The sequence below is a fragment of the Saimiri boliviensis genome, chromosome 2, assembly GCF_048565385.1.
Source record: "Saimiri boliviensis isolate mSaiBol1 chromosome 2, mSaiBol1.pri, whole genome shotgun sequence".
In the NCBI taxonomy this organism is placed as follows: Eukaryota; Metazoa; Chordata; class Mammalia; order Primates; family Cebidae; genus Saimiri; species Saimiri boliviensis.
This window is the reverse complement of record NC_133450.1, coordinates 152,497,407-152,517,596: the sequence shown is the minus strand read 5'-3', so window position 1 is coordinate 152,517,596 and position 20,190 is coordinate 152,497,407. Positions and strand designations below refer to the sequence as shown.

At 42.5% G+C, this 20,190-nt stretch overlaps 1 protein-coding gene across 5 annotated transcripts in view; it reads left to right on the top strand.

Annotated features, from left to right (window-relative positions):
* MAMDC2 (MAM domain containing 2) overlaps positions 1–20,190 on the top strand; it is a 304,045-nt gene that overhangs the window by 195,883 nt on the left and 87,972 nt on the right. For all 5 annotated transcript variants that reach the window (XM_074394698.1, XM_074394696.1, XM_003935631.4 and 2 more), the window contains 3 exons: positions 6,279–6,550; positions 7,772–7,856; positions 11,040–11,177. In XM_074394698.1, the coding sequence (XP_074250799.1) occupies positions 6,279–6,550; positions 7,772–7,856; positions 11,040–11,177 (495 nt within the window). The remainder of the gene's footprint in view (positions 1–6,278; positions 6,551–7,771; positions 7,857–11,039; positions 11,178–20,190) is intronic.

The following is a 20,190-nucleotide window of genomic DNA, read 5'->3' as shown; positions in this document are numbered from 1 at the left end:
TTATCACCCCTCAAGGACCGAGCAGTCAGCATTCATTAGCTAATAGAATTCCGTGGGTGAAAGAAGCCCCCTGTGATTTGTGCCCTGAACACACTGCCACAGTGATGGCCTGGGACTTAGACCTATCATGCTGTGCCATGGCTATTAAAAGTTAACTATACATTGAGTTCTGGCTACGCAGATGTATCTAGCAATTGAACATGACTTCAAGACTCAGTTCTTTATGGCTTGACTTCACTTAAAGAGAAAAGCAAGTTTTTCTGTTGTTTTCTCATGTCTGCATGTGACAAGATGTGTTCAGACCCTAGGGCACGTGGAGTCTGCACTTTTTGGCAAGATGGCTTAATGGTTGTTTTTGATTGCTGACTTACTTTAAAAACAAATCTATTAGGAAGTTTTGGAAGTTTATGGCCCTTGTCTGACCCCTTATAAAGATTTTATCATCTATAATGAATGTCTCGTAAATCAGTTCCAGTTGCCTAAGCAGACATATTTGAAGTGGATCCTTCCCTCTCTTCTGATGTCATGTCTCCAACACTATGGTTGGTAAATCTCCCCCAGATCCCTGGCCTGATGCATCACAGTCAACCTCCCGATCCCCTTGTGTTTCTGCCCTTCTTTGTCTTTTTCTAATTTGTTTTGTTTAACATCTCTGAAACATTCCTTTATATTCTTATTGGTTTTAAAAGACGAGAAAAAGTAGCATGTCAGCAGGAATGGTGGAGTAACGACCTCACAGAATCATCTTTCCATAAAAGCAATAACACCAGAAGAAATGATCAAAATCAACTTTTAAAAAACTCTGGAAGGTAACCAAAGGCTTACAACATTTAGGAGCATGTATTCAAGAAAAATGAAGGAATATTGTTAAAACAGTGAACTTTATGGTGTTTTACATTACTCTCATTTTGATCTTTAAATTTATATAGAAATACAAGGGACACTGAACAGTCAAAATGATCTTGAAAAGGAGTATGAAGTCAGAGGGCTCATACTTCCAATTTCAAAATGTACTACACAGCTATAGTAAGCAGGACTCTATGGTACTGGCATAAGAATAAACATAGATCAATAGAATCAAATTGAGAAGTCCAGAAATAAACCCCACATCTATCTTCAATTAATTTCAACAGTGATGGCAAGAAAATTCAATGGGCAAAAATTATATGAAAGATCTATATGTAAAACCTAAAACAATAAAACTCTGAGACTGCCCACCCCCCCCCAAAAAAAAAAAAAAAAAAAAAAAAACCTGTAGATCTTCATGACCTTAAGTTAGAGAATGGCTTCTTAGCTACAATGCCAAAGGTTGTGAAGAAAAAAAACTAAAAACAGAAAATTAAACTTCATCAAAATTTAAAAATTTTGTATTTCGAATGACACCATAAAAAAAGGTGAAAAGCTGGCTGGGCATGGTGATATTCAAACCTGTAATCCTATCATTTTGGGAGGCTAAGGTGGGCAGATTGCCTGAGCTTAGAAGTTCAAGTCCAGCCTGTGCAACATGGTGAAACCCCATCTCCACTAAAATACAAAAAATTAGCCAGGTATAGTGGCACATGCCTGTAGTCCCAGCTACTTGGGAGGCTGAGGTAGGAGAATTACTTGAACCCGGGAGGCGGAGGTTGCAGTGAGCTAAGACTGAGTCACTGCACTCCGGCCTGGGAGACAGAGTGAGACTCCATCTGCATTTAAAAAAAAAAAAAAGGGAAAAGACAAAGCACAGAATGGGAAAATATATTTGTAAATCATCTATCTCATAAGATCTATTATCCAGAACTGATAAAACCTCTTGTAACTCAACAATAAAAAGAGAATCCAGTTTTTAAAATGGACAAAGGATTTGAACAGACATTTCTCCAAGGTAGATGTACATTAATAGTCAGTAAGCACATGAAAGATGCCCTGCATCATTAGTCACTCAAGAAATGCGAATCAAAAGCATACTCAGAAATCACTTCACATCTCTTAGTATCACTACAATAAAAAAAAAATGGGCAATAGCAAGTGTTGCTGAGGATGTGGAGAAACTGGAAGTCTCATACATTGCTGGTGGAAATGTAAATGATACAACCACTTGAGAAAGCAGTTTAGCAGTTCCTCAAAATGTTAAACATAGAATTTTCATGTCCCCTAATAGTTTCACTCCTAAGGTGTACACCTGAGAGAATTGTAATTTTTGTATACAAAAACACTTTCATAAACATGCTCATGGCAGCATTATTCATAATAGTCAAAAAGCAGAGACAACCCAAATGTCCATCAACTAATGAATGAGTAAGTAAAATATGATACATTAATAGAATAGAATTTTAGCCCCCAAAAGGAATGAAATTCTAGTATATTCTACAACATGGATGGACCTTGAAAATACTATGCTAGGTGATAGAAGCTAGTAACAAAGGGACACATGTAATTCTATTTATATAAAGTTTCCAGAATAGGCAAGTTCGAGCAGGCAGAAAGTAGATTCATGGTTTCCAGAGGCTCAGGGTGGGGCAAATGAGGGATGACTGCTAATGGATACAGGATTTCCTTTTGGGGTTTATGGTGAAAATATCCTGGAATTAGTAGTGATGGTGTACAACTTTGTGAATATCCTAAAAACCTTTGAATTGTATTAAAAGGGTAAATACTATGAAAAGTGAATTATGTCTAAAGTTAACTTCCAAATATCAATCTGATTAAGATGGAATAAAGAAAACATTTTACACACAAAGAAAACTTCATTAATTCACTCTGTGGTAAAATGATTCTTTTTAAGTCAAAAGAACTCACACGTTGATTCTAGAATAGCAATTTTATTGGTGACAAGACAGGAAAAGGCAACATCCTTGACATCAATATCTTCCTCATCCTATATTTTCTAAAACTTCTTCAAAATGTACCAGGTTCCCTCCAGCTCAATCTAGCTATAACATGACCGCAAAATATATCCTTACACGGAAGCCACAAGTAGGGATAACAAGTTGTTTCAACTCAAGTGCCAACTCCGATTGATTGGTGGTAGCTACATGGAGCACTATGTTTAGAAGGATTCTAAGGCTGTATCCAGAGCAGGCTTGAAAAATGTAGTGATTAATTTAGAAAATTTGTCTTGAAGTTGGCAGTGATAGTGGAGGTGGGCAGTGCTTGGGCTGGTGATTAGGTCTAGGAAAATGCATCTTTCTCCTGAGTGGATTGTGTCCAATCAGCTGGGTAGATACATCTTTGCGTGGACTGTAATGCAGCTAATAGGCATGATCACAGTAGTGAATTGGTCTAGGAAAGTGTATCATTCTGCTGAGTGGATTGCATTGCATCCAGTCAGCTGGGTAGATATATCTTTGCATGGACTGTAATGCAGCTAATAAGCACATCCACATGGCATGACGGGGGTTAAAAAAATCGTTAAATGCAAAATTCCAATATTTTTAAATAACCCACGTTTGTGACTAAGATGTCAAAATCACTCAGCAAATAGCACCAACTCTCGGCACACAGAATAAAATCTAGGTATTTTAAATAGTACGTTTTATATAGTGTGTGCCTCAAAGGTTCTTGACAAGAGAACATTAGCAAGCTTATAGTAAAATCTAATCTAGTGAGAGAGGATGTCAAGAGAATTTTTTTTATGGCACTCACTGAAGAGTCAAGATACTCACCAGCAGCTGGACTCTGTGCACCTACTGTAACACGCATTTACTTACATTCGAGTTGTATCCTCCAGCAGAACTGTCTCCTCCCTCCTTCACTTACTACAGGAGACTGCATTTTGTTTGGTAGATGAGAGGTGGTTGGAGAATGAGCCCTATTTACCTGTCATACATTGTAAGTCAGCAGTTCTCAAAGACCAACAGCATCAGCATCACCTGGAACTTTGAAGAAATGCAATCTGTTAGAAATGCCAGCCCTACTGAATTGGAAACTCAAGGGCCTGCTGATCTGTAGTTGAACAAGATTTCCAGGTAACTCTGGGCTCAACTTTAAGAGCACTGCTTTGAGTTGTCCCTTTCTAGAGTGGGGAAGGGAAAAAGAGAGGGAGAGAACAGGGGAGGCTGGGGAAGTGCCCAAAGAAAATTGAGCCTCCCATGGCAGCAAAGTTAGTGTTTGATGTAAATGTTGATAGGATACAGTGAGGTCTTTGTGTCTTTCCTCTTTTATACTCCACGTTCCAACTCTCTACTTCCTCAGAAAAGGTTTGAGGTACTCACATGGTCTCCCCCAGTCCAGCCTGCTTGAAGTCCTTTATTTATTTATTTATTTATTTTGAGATGGAGTCTTGCTCTATTACCAGGCTCGGGTGCAGTGGCACAATCCTGACTCACTGCAACTTCTGTTTTCCGATTTCAAGCAATTCTCCTGCCTCAGCCTCCCTAGCGGCTGGGACTACAGGTGTGCACCACCATGCCCAGCTAAATTTTTTTTGTATTTTTAGTAGAGATGGGGTTTCACCATGTTGGCCAGGATGGTTTTGATCTCTTTACCTTGTGATCTGCCCGAGTTGAAGAGATCTCAGCCTCCAAAGTGCTGGGATTACAGGCATGAGCCACCATGCCTAGCCTTGAAGTCCTTTCTTTTGGGGCAGTAGCAAAAAGCGAGGAAGAGAATGGCACTAATACATTCCTCATGCCACAAGAAGCAGCACTTTTATCCAAAAAGGATTGGCCTCAAGAGCCCCAGCTTAGAACAGTGAAACCCAATGGGCCCTTCACCTCGGAGATGTGCATGAAGCATGTAGAACAGTACCTAGGGCTGGGTTGCAGCCAGTGTTGCCTGTATATGGGAGCTATGGTGATGGCAGCAATTGCTGCAAGGGCCAGATTTCTCCATGAGGGTGCCTGGGTTGGCACCTAGAAGCAATTACTATTTGCACCCAGTGGGTGATTATTATGTTAAGAAGATTGCCAGGGAGGGTTCCATCTTGATCTTGAAACCCTTCAGTCAGCAAGCAAGTCTCCCTGAAGACAATGCCCTAACTGTGTCCCCCATGTGAGGATGGTTGTCAGCTGCGTTCCAGCTGGCCTGCTGGTACTCACTACGGAGATAAGGATCCAGGCTGGGATAGGCGTTTCAGACAACAGCATGGGAGGACAGGCTGAAGAACATCAAGCAAAACAAAGAAGGTTTTTAAGTTCTTTCTAGTAAGAGTTTAGTGTTAGGGAGGCCAAGGGATAAAAGATAGGAGGTTAAATTATAGCCAAGAATGTGGGACCCTCCAAGAAAGCATGAGAATCTAGGGCCAGAAAGACCCAGGGGGTCCCCAAAGACCCATAGCCAATAGGATCATTGATAGAGGTAGCTAGATGGCCAGAGGGGGTTTGGAAGGCTTGAGTTAGGGTTCTCGGCTTCATTGTCCTGCCTTTTTTGTAGAAATGCTTTGCATATCCTTTGCCGCCAGCAGAAAGCACTTGTCAATATTAGGAAGGTAGAGAGAGGGGAAGGAGAATGAACAGAGGAAAAGGAATGGAGGAGGAGCAGAGAAGACGAGGTGGAGAAGGAGAAAGGAGGAAAGAGGGAATGCAAAAGAAGAGAGGAGAGAGGAGAAGCAAGGATGATTGCTAGTCCCAGAGTGTCCAGTGCTTTCCCAGCCCTGTGCCACATGTTTTGCAAGTGTTTCCTCATTTAGTTCTCAGAACTATGAAATTTGGTGATAGAAGAGTCAAGGGAAGGAAGTCTTATTCCTAACTAAAAATAGCTTACAATGTATTTTGTCTGCCTAGGTCCCAAGATCCAGGCTAAGGTAACCAAATCATTTCAGTCTACATAATGATGCAAGTTAAATGCAGATTGAAGCATTAGGTGTGGGGAAAGCTATGTAAGGAGAAGGTTGAGTCCACCTAGTAATTCTGTCTGCAGTCATGAGCTCTTCTGATTCTGATGCCCCTCAGCCTGCAGACACGTGCCTATGAGCACCAGGGGGATGAATGCAATGTGCTAAGGGGACCTGGTGTAAAAGAATAAAAAGCAGAGACACTCGGCTTCAGTGTCAGGAGTGAAGAAGGAGTGATGGCAGTTATGACAAAGTATAAAGTGGACACCACATGCCACCCTCTGAGAAGATGCAGCACCACTCAGCTCCAGCCTGTTGTCATCATCTGGTAACATGGCCTCAGTGTGGCCAGCCTCTCATTTTTTCAAAAGAGATCCATAATCCAATGTTTAGTCAACTTTCAGTGGGTTGACAAAATATATCTGCAAGTTTATCTGCCCACAGACTTACTGGACTGCAGTTGCATAGTTTCCCAAGCTGCAAACAAAAAAATCAATCCTTTGCCTGTGTTCCTTTCTCTTTTCAGGTCATTACATTTATGTGGATACCTCCTTTGGCAAGCAGGGGGAGAAAGCTGTGCTGCTAAGTTCTGACTTACAGGCTGAGGAATGGAGCTGCCTCCGCTTGGTCTACCAGATAACCACGTCCTCCGAGTCTCTGTCAGATCCCAGCCAGCTGAACCTCTATATGAGATTTGAAGATGAAAGCTTTGATCGCTTGCTTTGGTCAGCAAAGGAACCTTCAGACAGCTGGCTCATAGCCAGCTTGGATTTGCAAAACAGTTCCAAGAAATTCAAGGTAGGTAGAGTTTAGGAGAAAGATCTAGGGCTTATTACCTGTGCTTTTTACTATTCTAAAATCTTATGAAAATTTCTGACGTGAGGTTAGTTATCTCCTAGATTATGATGTGATGTTTCATAGGATGCATACCATAGAAGAGTATTAGCAATGGAAATCAACATTTCATTTATTCCTTAAAAGAGCTTTTTCCAAGATTTCTTTCACATCTGTTTAAATGAGCCTTCTGTAGAAATCTAAATGGGCTTAAACCAACCTCTTCATTGGAAATAGATTTTCTATGGCTTTAGGGAGTATTCTCATTTCCTATCATTTTATTTCATCCTTCTAAATCGTGTGTGCTATGTGTTTATTTATCTTCTTAATGGTTTCTTTGCTGCAAATTTTGAACAAAATATTAACTATAATAAAAAAATGAAAATACTTTAAAAGAGAAAAGATACTTAAAGGGCATGTTCCATTTCCTTTTCAAAGAGGGAAATTGTTTCTTCAGGAGTCCTGGAAAAGGAAGGTAGAGAATGTAAGGTGAAGCTGGGTATAGATTGGATAAGGAAGGAAGATGGGATCTGGACATGCCTGGCCATGAAGTGTGATGTTTATTGAGAATATTCCATTGAGGACACAATGGAGCCATCATGAAAATGTTCTCCATTCCTCATCCACCCTTCAGCTCCCAATCCCATCCTGCTTCTTCTTTGAAAAGCTTGAAATTCTTTATTCTCCAATACCCCTTCTCTGTTTGGAGTCCTTCCGTATCAGGCGGCGTTTGAGGATGGAGCACTGGGGCCTCTGAGTTCCTTTTTTCACAATGTCCTCCCAGAAGTTATCGCCTCCTAAATCTGCCAGCATAGTTGCAGAATATAGGGCTAAAACCACAGGAGAAGTGATTACTTTCAGAAACAGGACTACAAGTGCTACCACCACAAACACTGGAGACGCTGGTGGTTGGGATGGCAATAGAAGAGAAGAGGGCTGGCTCTGAGCGTCTACTCGAAGTTTTGATGTATGTGTTTATGTGCACGTCCACATGCACACGTACATATACGCACACTCTTTTGGCAAAGTCCATAGTGAAATTGGTATCCAATAGCAATTAGCTGGGACTAACCATCCTGTTTTGCCTTGAATGGCAAAACAGCTCCAGACTAATAGCTGAGATACTGAACCAAGGAAACATGATGTTTTGAATCTAACTCCCCTTCTTCCCCATGTGTTGTACAGATTTTAATAGAAGGTGTACTAGGACAGGGAAACACGGCCAGCATTGCACTGTTTGAAATCAAGATGACAACCGGCTACTGTATTGGTGAGTAGGCTTCATTTTCATTGAATCAAATTGTGAATCTTTTTCTAAAAGCTACTGATGCCAGAGGGAACTGAATTAATTCAAAGACCAAGTATTTTATAGAATGCACTGCATAATGCATACCGCTTTAAATTCTTTGCTCGGTTCATTTGAATGCTGTATGTTGTTTGTCTTTAGTGTGGGAAGGCTCATTAGAATTTCCCTGGACCGTCTGGATTAATGAAAGAAATAGAGATGCAGCAACTATAACTTCAGAGCTTCCACCTTAACCTCGGCATGTTCTGATTAAAATAATTTACAAATTGCTGGAAAGTCAGCTCTTTGTAGCCTGTGCCAGAAAATCAGACATCATTTGGCCTCCTTTCTCCATTTCTCTCTTGGCACACCACTGCCCTCATCTTAATAGTCACAGTTGTCACTTAGATTTCACTTGACAGAGCTGGTTGGCTGTCTTATATGTGCCAGCTTCCAAGAGGGCACAAAGAAAGGATAATCCCTGTCCTATGGTGGATTAGTTTCTATTTGTCTACACTGAAGCTGGTTCTCTATATGATAAATACTGCTGAGGAAGGACAAGCTATGCGTGGAGGTGCAGGGAGGAGGAGAGAAAATTGGAGAGGACTGAATAGGGAAAATGCTCTGGAGCTGGAGTTTCAAGAAGAAGAATTTAGTTAAGTGGAGGTGCAGGGTAGGAAGGCAAGGGTTCTCTAAGGTCAGACCCCCGTGGGGAGAAAAAACAGTGCAGGTTCAGGCAAAGGTAAGAGGCTTGCAAGGTGTCTGAGATGAAGACCAGGACTGCGGAGGTAGTTTCTGTTGGAAGAGTGTGGATGCAGGATGTGGAGCTTGGACCTGCCCAATCATGTAGGTCAGCCAGCAGGGGAGAAGTGTGCAGCTGCATTTTCACATGACTCCGCTGCCTCGTGGAAAATGAGTTGGGTACAGGGAAAATACATAGCAGGTGGGAAAAACCCCTAGGAAGTGGCTGTGACCTTACAGAGGGGACACAATGAAGGCAATATTGGATTAGCAGTGAAATCAGAAAAAGACAGTAGAATTGAGAGATTTCTCAGCACTGCCAGCTCTTGAAGGCTAAATGAATGTGGCAGGGAAAAGAAAGGAGAGTCAAGGAAGATTCTGAACAACAACAAGCCTTTGCTAATTCCCTAAAGTTTCACTTCTCTGTTTTGACCTTCCAATGATGTCTCCAGGGCAAGTGAAAGAAAATAGACCATTTTCTGAAGGTACAGTGAGGCTCAGTCTCCCTTCCTTGAGCCGCGCGCTGGCTCCCACCTGGCATCTGCACAGGCTGTGAGTGACACACACAGTCAGACATACCTGGTGGAGCGCCACCTGCTGGCTCAGTCAGCTTACTGAGCCTCAGCCTCTATTTCGTCACCTGTAAAATGGTAATAAAATGCTTCCCTCCTAGGATTCTTGGGACGACGAATGAGATCATGGCTATGAAAATAATTGGTATATAAGGTGCTGGGCATCCAAGACATGTTAGTTGCATTTCTTCAAATGATGTGGTGACTTCTGATTTGTTTAAAACCAAAGGATGCCAACACTTTTGTCTTGTTAAACTCTGTGATCATGCTCTCACTTCTTTCTGGGTACTTTCTCTGCCTCTCTTCATTCCTCATCTGTAAAATGAGATTAGTAACAGTGCCTATGTCATAGGGCTGCTTTGAGGATTGAATAAGTTAATTTATGTAAAGTGCTCAGAATAGAGCCTGGCACATTGAAGAGTATTTTGCTTCTTCTTTTATTCTTAGGCAGCCTTTGACACTGAATGTTAGGGCATTGGTTAGCAGATGCTGTGGTGGAAACACTGAAAATGAAAATCTTAGAAATTTTCAGTGCTTTGCTAATGTAAAAACACATTGCTGACTATACCAGTGAAGATCTGGCAGGAAGGAGGAAACGGGGTACACTCAACCTGAGTAATTTGAGGGAAGCTCACAAAAGAGACCACAAAGGTGTGAGCGATAAAGGAAGCCAGCAAAGGACAGCTCTGTGACTCAGGACTAGTTACAGTGATGATTCACGAGCTGTTATCCTCTTTTGGCCTAAAAGGACAAGGGAGGGGGAGTTCCCAGCACCTGTAAACAATAGCTATTTGGTGAGACTGCTTGACAGGATTCACCAACCCATGACGTCCTGGCCAGGAGACTGCTGGGCAAGTAAACCCCTGATTTTACTCTCCTTCCACCTTCCGTTGGTCGAATCCAACAGGGAGATGGAAGTCAGGGGAGCCCATTGATACAGTCTAGGTAGGTCAACCTCTGCAGGATCTATCAGAGGGAGAAGGGCAAGGTGGATCAGCAGGAGGCCAATGGCCAGCACAATTATTCTTTCTAGTTTAATTTCATAATTATGAGGGTCAATGGAGTCACTGGCTTGTGAGTCTCTTGCTCCTTTTTAAGGAACAGTTGTTGATGGGGACCAATATATCCATGCAAACATGCCAATGACACTAAGGGCAGAAGGGGGGGGTGTCTGTCTTCTCTCTCTTCTCCTCTCAGTACCTACAAAAGAGACCCAGAACCTAGGATATATCTGCCTTACCTATTTTGCCTGGGTTCTGATTTATTAAAAAAAAAAAAAAAAAAAAAAGGCAGGGAATTTCAGCATCTAAGACACAGGCCCCTTAGCTATGGGCTTCTTGTTCTCCATGAGAAGAGAAAAGAATGGAAGACTGGGCCATCAGATTCCAGAAAGGATTGTGAAAAAAAGTTCTAGAGCTAAGAACATAACCCTGAACAGTGCTTTGAGACAGAGATGACTGATAAAAATAGCTGATTTGTATCAAGCACTGACCACGTGCCTGGCACCATGCTGGGAGCTGTCCACACTTAGAATAGCTCTATGAAGTGAGAACGTTGTCCCTATTTCACATATGGAGAAACAGAGGCTACAAAAAGTACTAAGTCGTGTTCCACGTCACATAGCTAATAAGTGGAAGGGCCACAATCCAAAGGGCCAGTGATGAATTAGAATCTTGATTCATTACAGGATCTGTCTCTCTTCTTGGCCAGTATTGTTGAGGAGTCCTGGTAGAAAGGTCGCAGTGAGCAAAGGAAAAAAGAAACTTCTGAAGATCTAAGAGCAAATTCTATAGTAGGGTGGGTGTACTCAGGTGTGACTGCGTCTCCATGAAGTGTTTTTGTTTCCCTTTCCCAGAATGTGACTTTGAAGAAAATCATCTCTGTGGCTTTGTGAACCGCTGGAATCCCAACGTGAACTGGTTTGTTGGAGGAGGAAGTATTCGGAATGTCCACTCCATTCTCCCACAGGATCACACTTTCAAGAGTGAACTGGGTGAGTTGGGGTCAAATGGAGTCCTTTTCCCAAGATAAATGTTTCTGCTGTCTCCTACCACTTCCTCCACTGACCTAGCTGTGGCTTCTGTCAACAGGGAAGAGAGGAGGGAGGAGGGTCAGTAGGAACCCAGTATGATCCAGGAGGCATCGCAGAAGAGTAGGGAAGGATCTACAGTGAGGTAGAGACTAACTGCAGCTGGGAGCTCTATAGTACGGGGAAGGCCACCCCATTAAACGTTTTCCTTCACCTGTGGCCTAGTCCTGCATTTTCACATTTCTATATTATGCTTTACTTTCTTGTGTATTTGTTGTTTAATATTTGTCATTTCTCAAGACAAGGCTGGAATAATCCCAGGTTACTTTTCACGAAAAATCGATCAAAGGATGGAAACAGGTCCTAAGAACCTCCCAAGTGGCAGTGAGGTGAGCCAGTATTGATGATTAGTTCTGAATGTGGTGTGCAACAGGGCCCCCTAGTGGCCAAGGAGGCTGCTTCTCTGCAAGGAAAATGGGGAGGGGAGGTTGTGCTGTCAGTGAGAAGCCAGCTCCGAGAAGTCCTTAACAGAAGAGAGACAGAGGCAAGGGCTTACTTACTTGTGGGTTACCACTGCTCTCACCTGGACCCCTTGGAAAAGCCTAGGTCTCTCCACAGGTGCAAGACATTTCATCCTCAACTCCAAACTTTCCAAGGAGTGAGATGTTTCTGGTGGCTGGCTTTTCAACAAGAACAGGAACAGGAATTTGTATTCTGCTGCAAACAGTTAACTTTTTCTCTTTCAATCCTTTACACATAGATATTGAGGTAATATACTCATCCCAATAATTTGCTGATGGTGACAGTGTGTCCCCATGTCTGAAGACATTATGCCCTTTTGTGGTTCTTTCCATTTTTCTTCATTCACTACAGCTTCTCTTCATCTGAATATTTTTAACCATGCCACCAACTCTTTTTCAAAAGGGCTCATACTTCAGCTTAGCTTGACTCTGAACAGTCCTCATCCTAGCCTTATTGTTCTCTTTGTTCTTATTCTACTTTCTCCTTTATCTCTAGAGTTTCAGCTTCAATTTCCTATGACAGCCAGGCAGATAGCGTAAGCAAATGACATGTGGTGCTAGGTGAGGACTGCAGCAAACTAGAGAGCAGAGACCTTGTGCAAAAGCCAGTCGGGTACAGTGAGCTGCTGCTTGGTGAGAATGCAAGCCCAGGTTACCAGATCTTTTGATGTTTCAAGATCAGGAAGACGGGGGTATTTTTTGTTAAATTTCCCAGATTTTTAAAAGTTGGTGAAAATTTTCTAAAATCACACTGTGGGCCAGTAAAAGACATCTGCAGGTCAGACCCATTTGGCCAACTTCTGTTTTGCAACCTTCATTTGACAGGTTTCCTTTCTTTTGCAACGTGTTCAGGCTTCTTAGAATAAATTGTTTATAAGTAACTCCAAATAAAAAGGCTGGAGTCTCGTAGAGCTTGCCTGTTTAAAACAAATCCAACTTTAGATCTAGCATTTTCATGAATTTGACCCAGCATTAGATATAATGGGGGAAATGACAGTTAAAATGACAGATCCTCCATGGCCCCTTCCCAACTTCAAAGAAGATGCTTTCAAGAAAGGAAAAGAGGTTTCTATCGCAAATGGATGTTAACAAAGGGTGGTATGTCAAGCGCTGTAAGAGTGGTCCCCTTCCCCCACCAAAAAAGAAAGGTGCTGGGAATTCAGAGACAAAGGAGGTCCCTTACTGCTTGGATGTCCTAGAAAACATGATAAAAGAAGTAAACTGTATTGGAAAGATGGGTATGATTTTGAAAGGCAAAGATGAGAGAGGGCTAAGAGCAATGATACAGTGATGGTAGCTGCAAGGGGTGGATTGGGGAAGAGAGATGGCTGAGAAAGTAGCACAGGCAAATTCTAAAATGGGTGGAATGCCAGGAAAGAGATTTTAACTTTATTTTATTGACAATGGGGGGCCACAGAGGTGTTTGGGCAGGGGAGAGATACCATCACAGCAGTGTATTTAGATGCATTAACATGAGGGCGATTATCTCAATAGATGGAGAGTAAAAAGGCACAGCAAGAAAACAGAAGAATCCCCCAGAAACTATTTCTTCAGATGCATCTAGGGTCACTTACATAAGAAATAAGATAAAGAAAAAAAAATGTTTATGTGCTTCCTACCTTTAAAAGTAAGGCTTAGCACTCTTTATTTTTATTTTTGAGACAGAGTCTCACTCTATCGCCTAGGCTGAGTACAGTCGTGCAATCCCAGCTCACTGCAACCTCCACCTCCAGGATTGAAGCAATTCCCCCTGCCTCAGCCTCCCGAGTTGCTGGTATTACAGATGCCCACCACCATGCCTGGCTGATTTTTTTATTTTTAGTAGACACGGAGTTTCCCCATGTTAGCCAGGCAAAATGGTCTCGAACTCCTGACCTCAGGTGATCCGCCCACCTCAGCCTCCCAAAGTGCTGTTTAGCACTTTTGACATTGTATTTTGACCCTGTAAATAAGTGGTCCATCCTCATTTGGGGCCCTTTGTAGAAATCACATTACAAATGAGTGCTCTGTGTAGAGTGAATGATAACCGGTCATGGCAAAGTAGTCCATGAATCTGCATGAGTATTTTAAAAGACAGTTGGGTTAACTCAAAATAATAAAATGTCACCAACTCTTGAGAGCTTTGTATAAATGTGTAAAGCAACTAACAGTCTCTTGGGGTTTCAGGAAAGAAAAGCCAGATGACTTTTTCCTCATGTGTGACAATAGGCTAGTTTTTAGATTTTCTGTCATATCTTAAGAATCTAATATAAGAAACAGAAAGGATCTTAAAAGGCCGATGCATCAAAATGGCAATTATTTCTTGTATCTTTATCACAGTCGCAAAGAGATGCAAATTTAACAATGGGGAAGTGTTAGAGAACTTTTCCCAAATCATTTAAAAATTAGTTCCGGCCGGGCGCGGTGGCTCAAGCCTGTAATCCCAGCCCTTTGGGAGGCCAAGGCGGGTGGATCACAAGGTCGAGAGATCGAGACCAACCTGGTCAACATGGTGAAACCCCGTCTCTACTAAAAATACAAAAAATTAGCTGGGCATGATGGCGCGTGCCTATAATCCCAGCTACTCAGGAGGCTGAGGCAGGAGAATTGCCTGAACCCAGGAGGCGGAGGTTGCAGTGAGCCGAGATCGCGCCATTGCACTCCAGCCTGGGTAACAAGAGCGAAACTCCGTCTCAAAAAAAAAAAAAAAAAAATTAGTTCCAAAGTCAAGTCCTCTGGGTAACCAGTGTTACCAATTCAGTGATTATTCAGTGTTTCATTTTCATCCTCAATGATGACAAGAGGCAGCCGGCTGGGGAGAACATATATTTCTTGGAAGAGGCAACAGACAAGAGATTAGTATCAAATCATCCATTTGACTATGTTACCTGAGTATAATTCATCCTTTGAATAGTATAATTCTCCTAGTCTTTCCTCATGCTCATCTGCAACCATAGAATATTCTGACTATATTTCTGCCCTGAGGGTTAGAGAAAGAGCTGAGATATATATATATATCACACACACACACACACACACACACACACACACACACACACACAGTCCTCCTCATGCCTGGAGTTCATCCATGAGGTGGATGGATCATTTTTCCATGACTCATGACACTCTTTTCTCATTTTGATGTGGAATGAGCAAGGGTCATCTTAACAGGACCTATTTATTTACTGTCTGCATTGATCCATGTTTCCCCTATAGAGGATAAGGCTAAAAATGATGAGTTCAAAAGATTCTAAAATATTTCATTTGAAAAGTTCTGCCCATAGTACTCAAAGATTGGATCAGTATCATTCTTTAAAACAAAACAAAACAAACTCTCAAATACTCTAAAAAGGAAAGAGGTTGCCTCTCTTATTATATTTGCTTTCTACTGGGTATATTTATTTGCCTAGAGCTCTATCAATTGGGTGGCAAAGTCAAGATTAAATGGTTCAGATGTCTGCCCGCAACAGCAGATTTTGCTCTATGTGAGCTCATCTTGTGTTCCTTCATATACTGGACGCAGCTTTAGCCTTTGTTTCAGGTAAAAACTGGAACAACAGCACGTGGAAGGGGAGTTAATTGCCTGCTTAGGAATTTCAGAACTGCAGAGAGGGTAGAGAGAAGTCTTCCCAGGAGAGTGCTAGTCTCTGTGTTGCAGAAAAGGAAACAGTGAATGTAATTTCTGAAAACCACAATGTGGGTATGAGTTTTCCTTCATTTCTTTGTATGTTCCTAACAATCTGTCCCAAACATTGAGTCAAGGTTTTTAAATGAGGATTGTGCCCCCAAATTCTTGTCTCATGATAGAAATGATTAAAATAATGCAGTAAGAATTGTGGTGGGACATCTTTGGAATACTGGAGGGGATGTCATTTTTATCCAGGGTTTTCTTAATTCTGATTCATCACATATGGGTTTCTTTCTTTATTCGTATGTTTTGAAGTGAAACAAAATCTTTCAGGATGTAACCTACTGACAACTCAGATCATTACTGTTTTCTACACACCTTAGCAAAAAAATATGTTTGCTGGAAAAATAATGAGGGAAATGTATTTCTTTGCTGAGATTTTTTTTTAAAAAAATAAGCCTGCTTGTGGTGGTACTCTGGAAGAAGTTGGACAAGGTTTCGAAATCTAAAATAAGGTTACAGTTATTTTATTCCATCAAATATCATGAGGTGGATGGATCATTTTTCCATGACTCATGACACTCTTTTCTCATTTTGGTTTGGAATGAGCAAGGGTCATCTTCACAGGACCCATGTATTTACTCCCTGCATTGATCCATTTGGTGCATGGTGTAAGCACTCGGTAGGGAAGCCACTTTCTTAATTTTCTTAACGTTTTCTTTGTGCAAGGTCTGCTTGATTTCCTTTCTCTGCCCTCAGATAACTTAGTATGGCTTTCCAGTTACTTTTGGGTATTAACAAACACCTCTATTTTCAAGGATTAGGTTCAGTCAAGTCACAACTGCGATGTCTCGTCTAGTTCAGCTCTTCCCCCAGACTGAGCCACACGATGCAGCAGAGAGAAAGTTTTGTGCTTTGTCTCTTCATATTTCACCTTTTTCTTCCCTTCCTCTTCTCCCTCTAACTGTACTGCTTCTGGCTGCTTTAGGGTGGGGAGGTAATGGGGAAGGGGTGGAAGGTTAGAGGGGAGGAACAGAAAGGCAAAGGCCAGGAACAAAAGGTTTTACATGCCTGTTGCTATTTAATCTAGAGTTGATTGTCTTCATACAGCACATGGCCAAATTCTGGCATTCCTGTCATGGCCAATGGGAGATCCCACTTTAGTGCTGGCAGACGGGGATGAGCAACTGTCTGGCTGACCACCTGCGAATCCCGCTTAGTTCCCATAAATAACACACCCCACCAGCTTCCTTCTAATGGAATTACCACACCAGCAAGCAGTTCTCTTGAGAAGGGTCCATTTAAGGTTCTGTAGCCTGCTGCCTTCTAAATTGCCCCCTCAAACTCTGGAAATGCAGTTCACTGGCAACAAACGCCTTCTTCTCCACTCTTCCCCCACAGATCCCTACGGTCTGTTTCTTGCCTTTAGGTGTATGCACCAGTGCCAGGCTCCATCTCTGCACCACACACGCTCTAGTATCACCGATCAACTTTTCTCCAGATCTCTGACCATCTTCATCTCAAGGTCCAGAGCAATTGTAGAACCCAGGAATTTCTGCACACAGGGGAGCGTTGAGGTTAGATGGCAGTATCCTTCCTCTCCCTCTTCCATGAGTGGTTCCCTTAAGCCCCCTCCCTTGTATCAAAGTAAGAAATGGTTAGTAATCCCCTTACCTTCCCTGGAGAGGTGGAAAGGAAACACCTAGCAGGGCAGCTCTGTGATAATGCTCTTCATGGAAACCCCATCTCCAATCTCCCTGATCCATCTCAAGCCTTCTCATATGCACAGGCTGGAAGGGAGAGATGGGCTAACACTGGCAGAGCTAGGGTAGATGTCAGTGGCTGCCCCTTAGCATATTGCTGATCTAGCACCTCTCTTTAGAAAATAGAGGTGGTTGTCACCTATTGTTTGGGGCTTTAAGGTCTTAGCACAGATAGGAATGTCTCACGTAATAGTCATTCATATTTACATCATCCTTGAAAGCTGTATAAAAAGACTAGAGTCTGACTCTATCATAGTAAGGGCCACCAAAACCCTTACACTAAAGGTTCCTGAAGATAACTGTCAGAGTCATGGAGTGGAAAAACACACATAGTAACTCATTATCTTTGGGTGCCATGTGCTCATCATGGCAGCAGACCAGTGGGTATTTCCCTCTGGCATACATCTCTTCAGACCAGGTTGTCTGCCTCACTGGGGAGACAGTTCGTCCAGACAGCCAGCAACACGGGAGCAGACAACACAACTGCAGTGCAAATGTGGCCAGCAGGGCCGCATCACAGCTGAGTCAGAGCACGCCTCTGGCACCGCGGCCAAGCCAAGGGCAGTCCTGGAGGAATGCTGGTGAGCCAGACTGCCTGAAAATAAACGTTCAAGAACCGCCTTCAAAGTTCTTTCCCTAATGCAAGGGGAAATGGCTGACTACCAGGGGCCACTGGTTCCACATGAAAAGTTCAGCTACTACAAGTTTCCTTTCTGCTGCAAGAAAGGAAAGAAAGGCCTCTTCAGGAGCAAGCGTGTGTATACCAGGACCTCAGGCTCCATCCCAGAAGGGACCTGAGCACTGGCCGCATGACTGAGAATTGTGATCTTTTTTTCAACTGAATTTGAATTTTTTTTTCCTAGAAACCTTGGGCTCTTTGTGTATAATGCAGAATTAGGTAATAATAGATTAGAGTGTATGGCAAAGCAGCACAGACTGTAGAGAAGTGGCAATAAGCTTCTCAGTTCTTAATCTTATGGGGGAAACCATTCCCCCATGTAACCTCTTTCATTTTCAGTTCAAGTTTTAAGACTTTAAAATCTCTGTGGCCAGCAGGATTTCTAGTGATTTGTAGATTAAAGGATTCTGTCTACTTAAAGTCCATATGTACCCAGTTTCATTCTACTTGAATCTTAAAGATCTGACCAAAAAACAAACAAACAAACAAAAACATGCCTTTTCCAGAGATTCTGGAAGCTCTAGAACCCTGCACCAGATAGGAACATTGGCTTCATTGAACTAGGCAGGAAGTTTCTCCTAATATCAGACGCTGGAAAATATTTCCCAAGAAAAGAACTCCAAGCTACCTTCTTTATTGTTTTTAGAAAGGAGAATACAATAGCACCTGCTGCCACCTACCCATTGGCTCCCTCTTCCTCAGAGCAGAGTGTATCCGAAGACACACTCAGCCTGGTTTGGCCGTCATTCCTCCAGCCTCTTCTCCTGGGGCAGACACCTGAATGACAATTTCTGAATCACCTCTACCAGTTCAACTGAGATAATAAACTTATGATGAGCTACCTTTTGTTTCCCAATGAGAACCTTAATGTTGCTCAGATTGTCAGTAAATAGAACCCAGCTTTGGCAACAAATGAATGATGGAAAGAAAAAGGAAGCAAGAGCATGTGGTCTAGTCTGGTGGTTCCATATGAGACTTGGCGTCAGCAGTCTTGATCTTATTCCCAGCAGCCTCTCTGACTCACTTTGGGCAGATCGTGTTGTGTTTGCTGGATGCCTTTTGGATCAGCACTGTGACTGTGGTTCACTTGGCCTAGCATCCTGCGCATGGGTTGTTAATGAGGTACTTTGACTGCAAATGCAGAAAATAAAGTATTGTCCACAAACCAGGTGAGTTGCTACTCTTTAAAAAAAGTGATCAGATGTCTGTCATCTGCAAGGAAGATGAATTTGTAACAAGGCTGGCTGTGGAAGCAGACACTAAGCTGGGACTAGGTGGGAAAGAGATTTCCTGGGGGAGATGGCTGTGAAGGTCTGAAGCAGAAGGAGCCAGAGTAGCTGGGGACAGGGCCAGTGTCCTTATTGGGCACAGTAGACATAGTGCCTAGGAGCCATGACATTTTAAGGGGTCCATGAGAATATTTTAATTTTATTTATCTTAAAATTGGAAGGGCAAATGAATGTAATATAATGATTTCTAGCCTACATCATATACATCTTTATGCCAATGCAGTCATAATCTAAAATGTTAAGTACTTTTTATGGAGGAATGGGCCCACCACAGCAAAAGCACCTAGGGCCCACAAAAGTCATAAAGATGCCCTTGGTAGGGAGAACCTTCAGTGCAGAACGCAAACCTGACCCCTGAGGAAGAGGAGAAGCTGGGCCAGTGGGAGCTGCTGAAGGGCCCCATGCCAGACAGAATGGCCTGCCCCTCTGCTATGCGTCTTCACTGATGGGGAGCAGCCCGGAGTGGTGTGGTCTTGGTACAAACTCTCCTGCAGGTCCAAAGGTGTGGTGGCTGGAGACCCGGTCAATTACGATTCCTTCAGCAAGTTCTCCAAAAGGGGATCTCTGTGGCCCCTGCAATTAGGTATCCAGGAAGCAGAGTATTACACATACATTATAATACAAAGAATTATGGCTTTCCTCCACTCAGTTCTCCCTGCCACATATCTCACCAAAAATTTTCTGTTTCATTGGTAAGTCATGTTACAAAGGGCAATGAAAACTTCATCCCTGCCTTTGATACTCACATGAGTTCTTACAGAACAGAAGCAGATTATAGAGGCTAACTGGTCATAGGCATTCTCCATTACTAGATGTTCTAGTCAAGGCTGGCTGGCCACCAGGAGTGATTTAGAGAGTGTTCGAGCTTGGGATGTGGAGGAGGGACCTTCCCTGCATATCAGAGTTTCTTTGACTGTATCCAGTCTGACATTCTGATTCTCCCTTTAAAATTCCTCCCTAGTGTTTTCCAGCCTGTATATATATTTATTTGGCACATACAAAGTTTAAAAATTTGTGGTGGGGAGTATTATGCATCGAATTGTACACTCTCAAAATTGAAACGTTAAAGTCCTAACCTCCAGGACCTCAGAATGTGACCTTACTTGGACATAGATGGG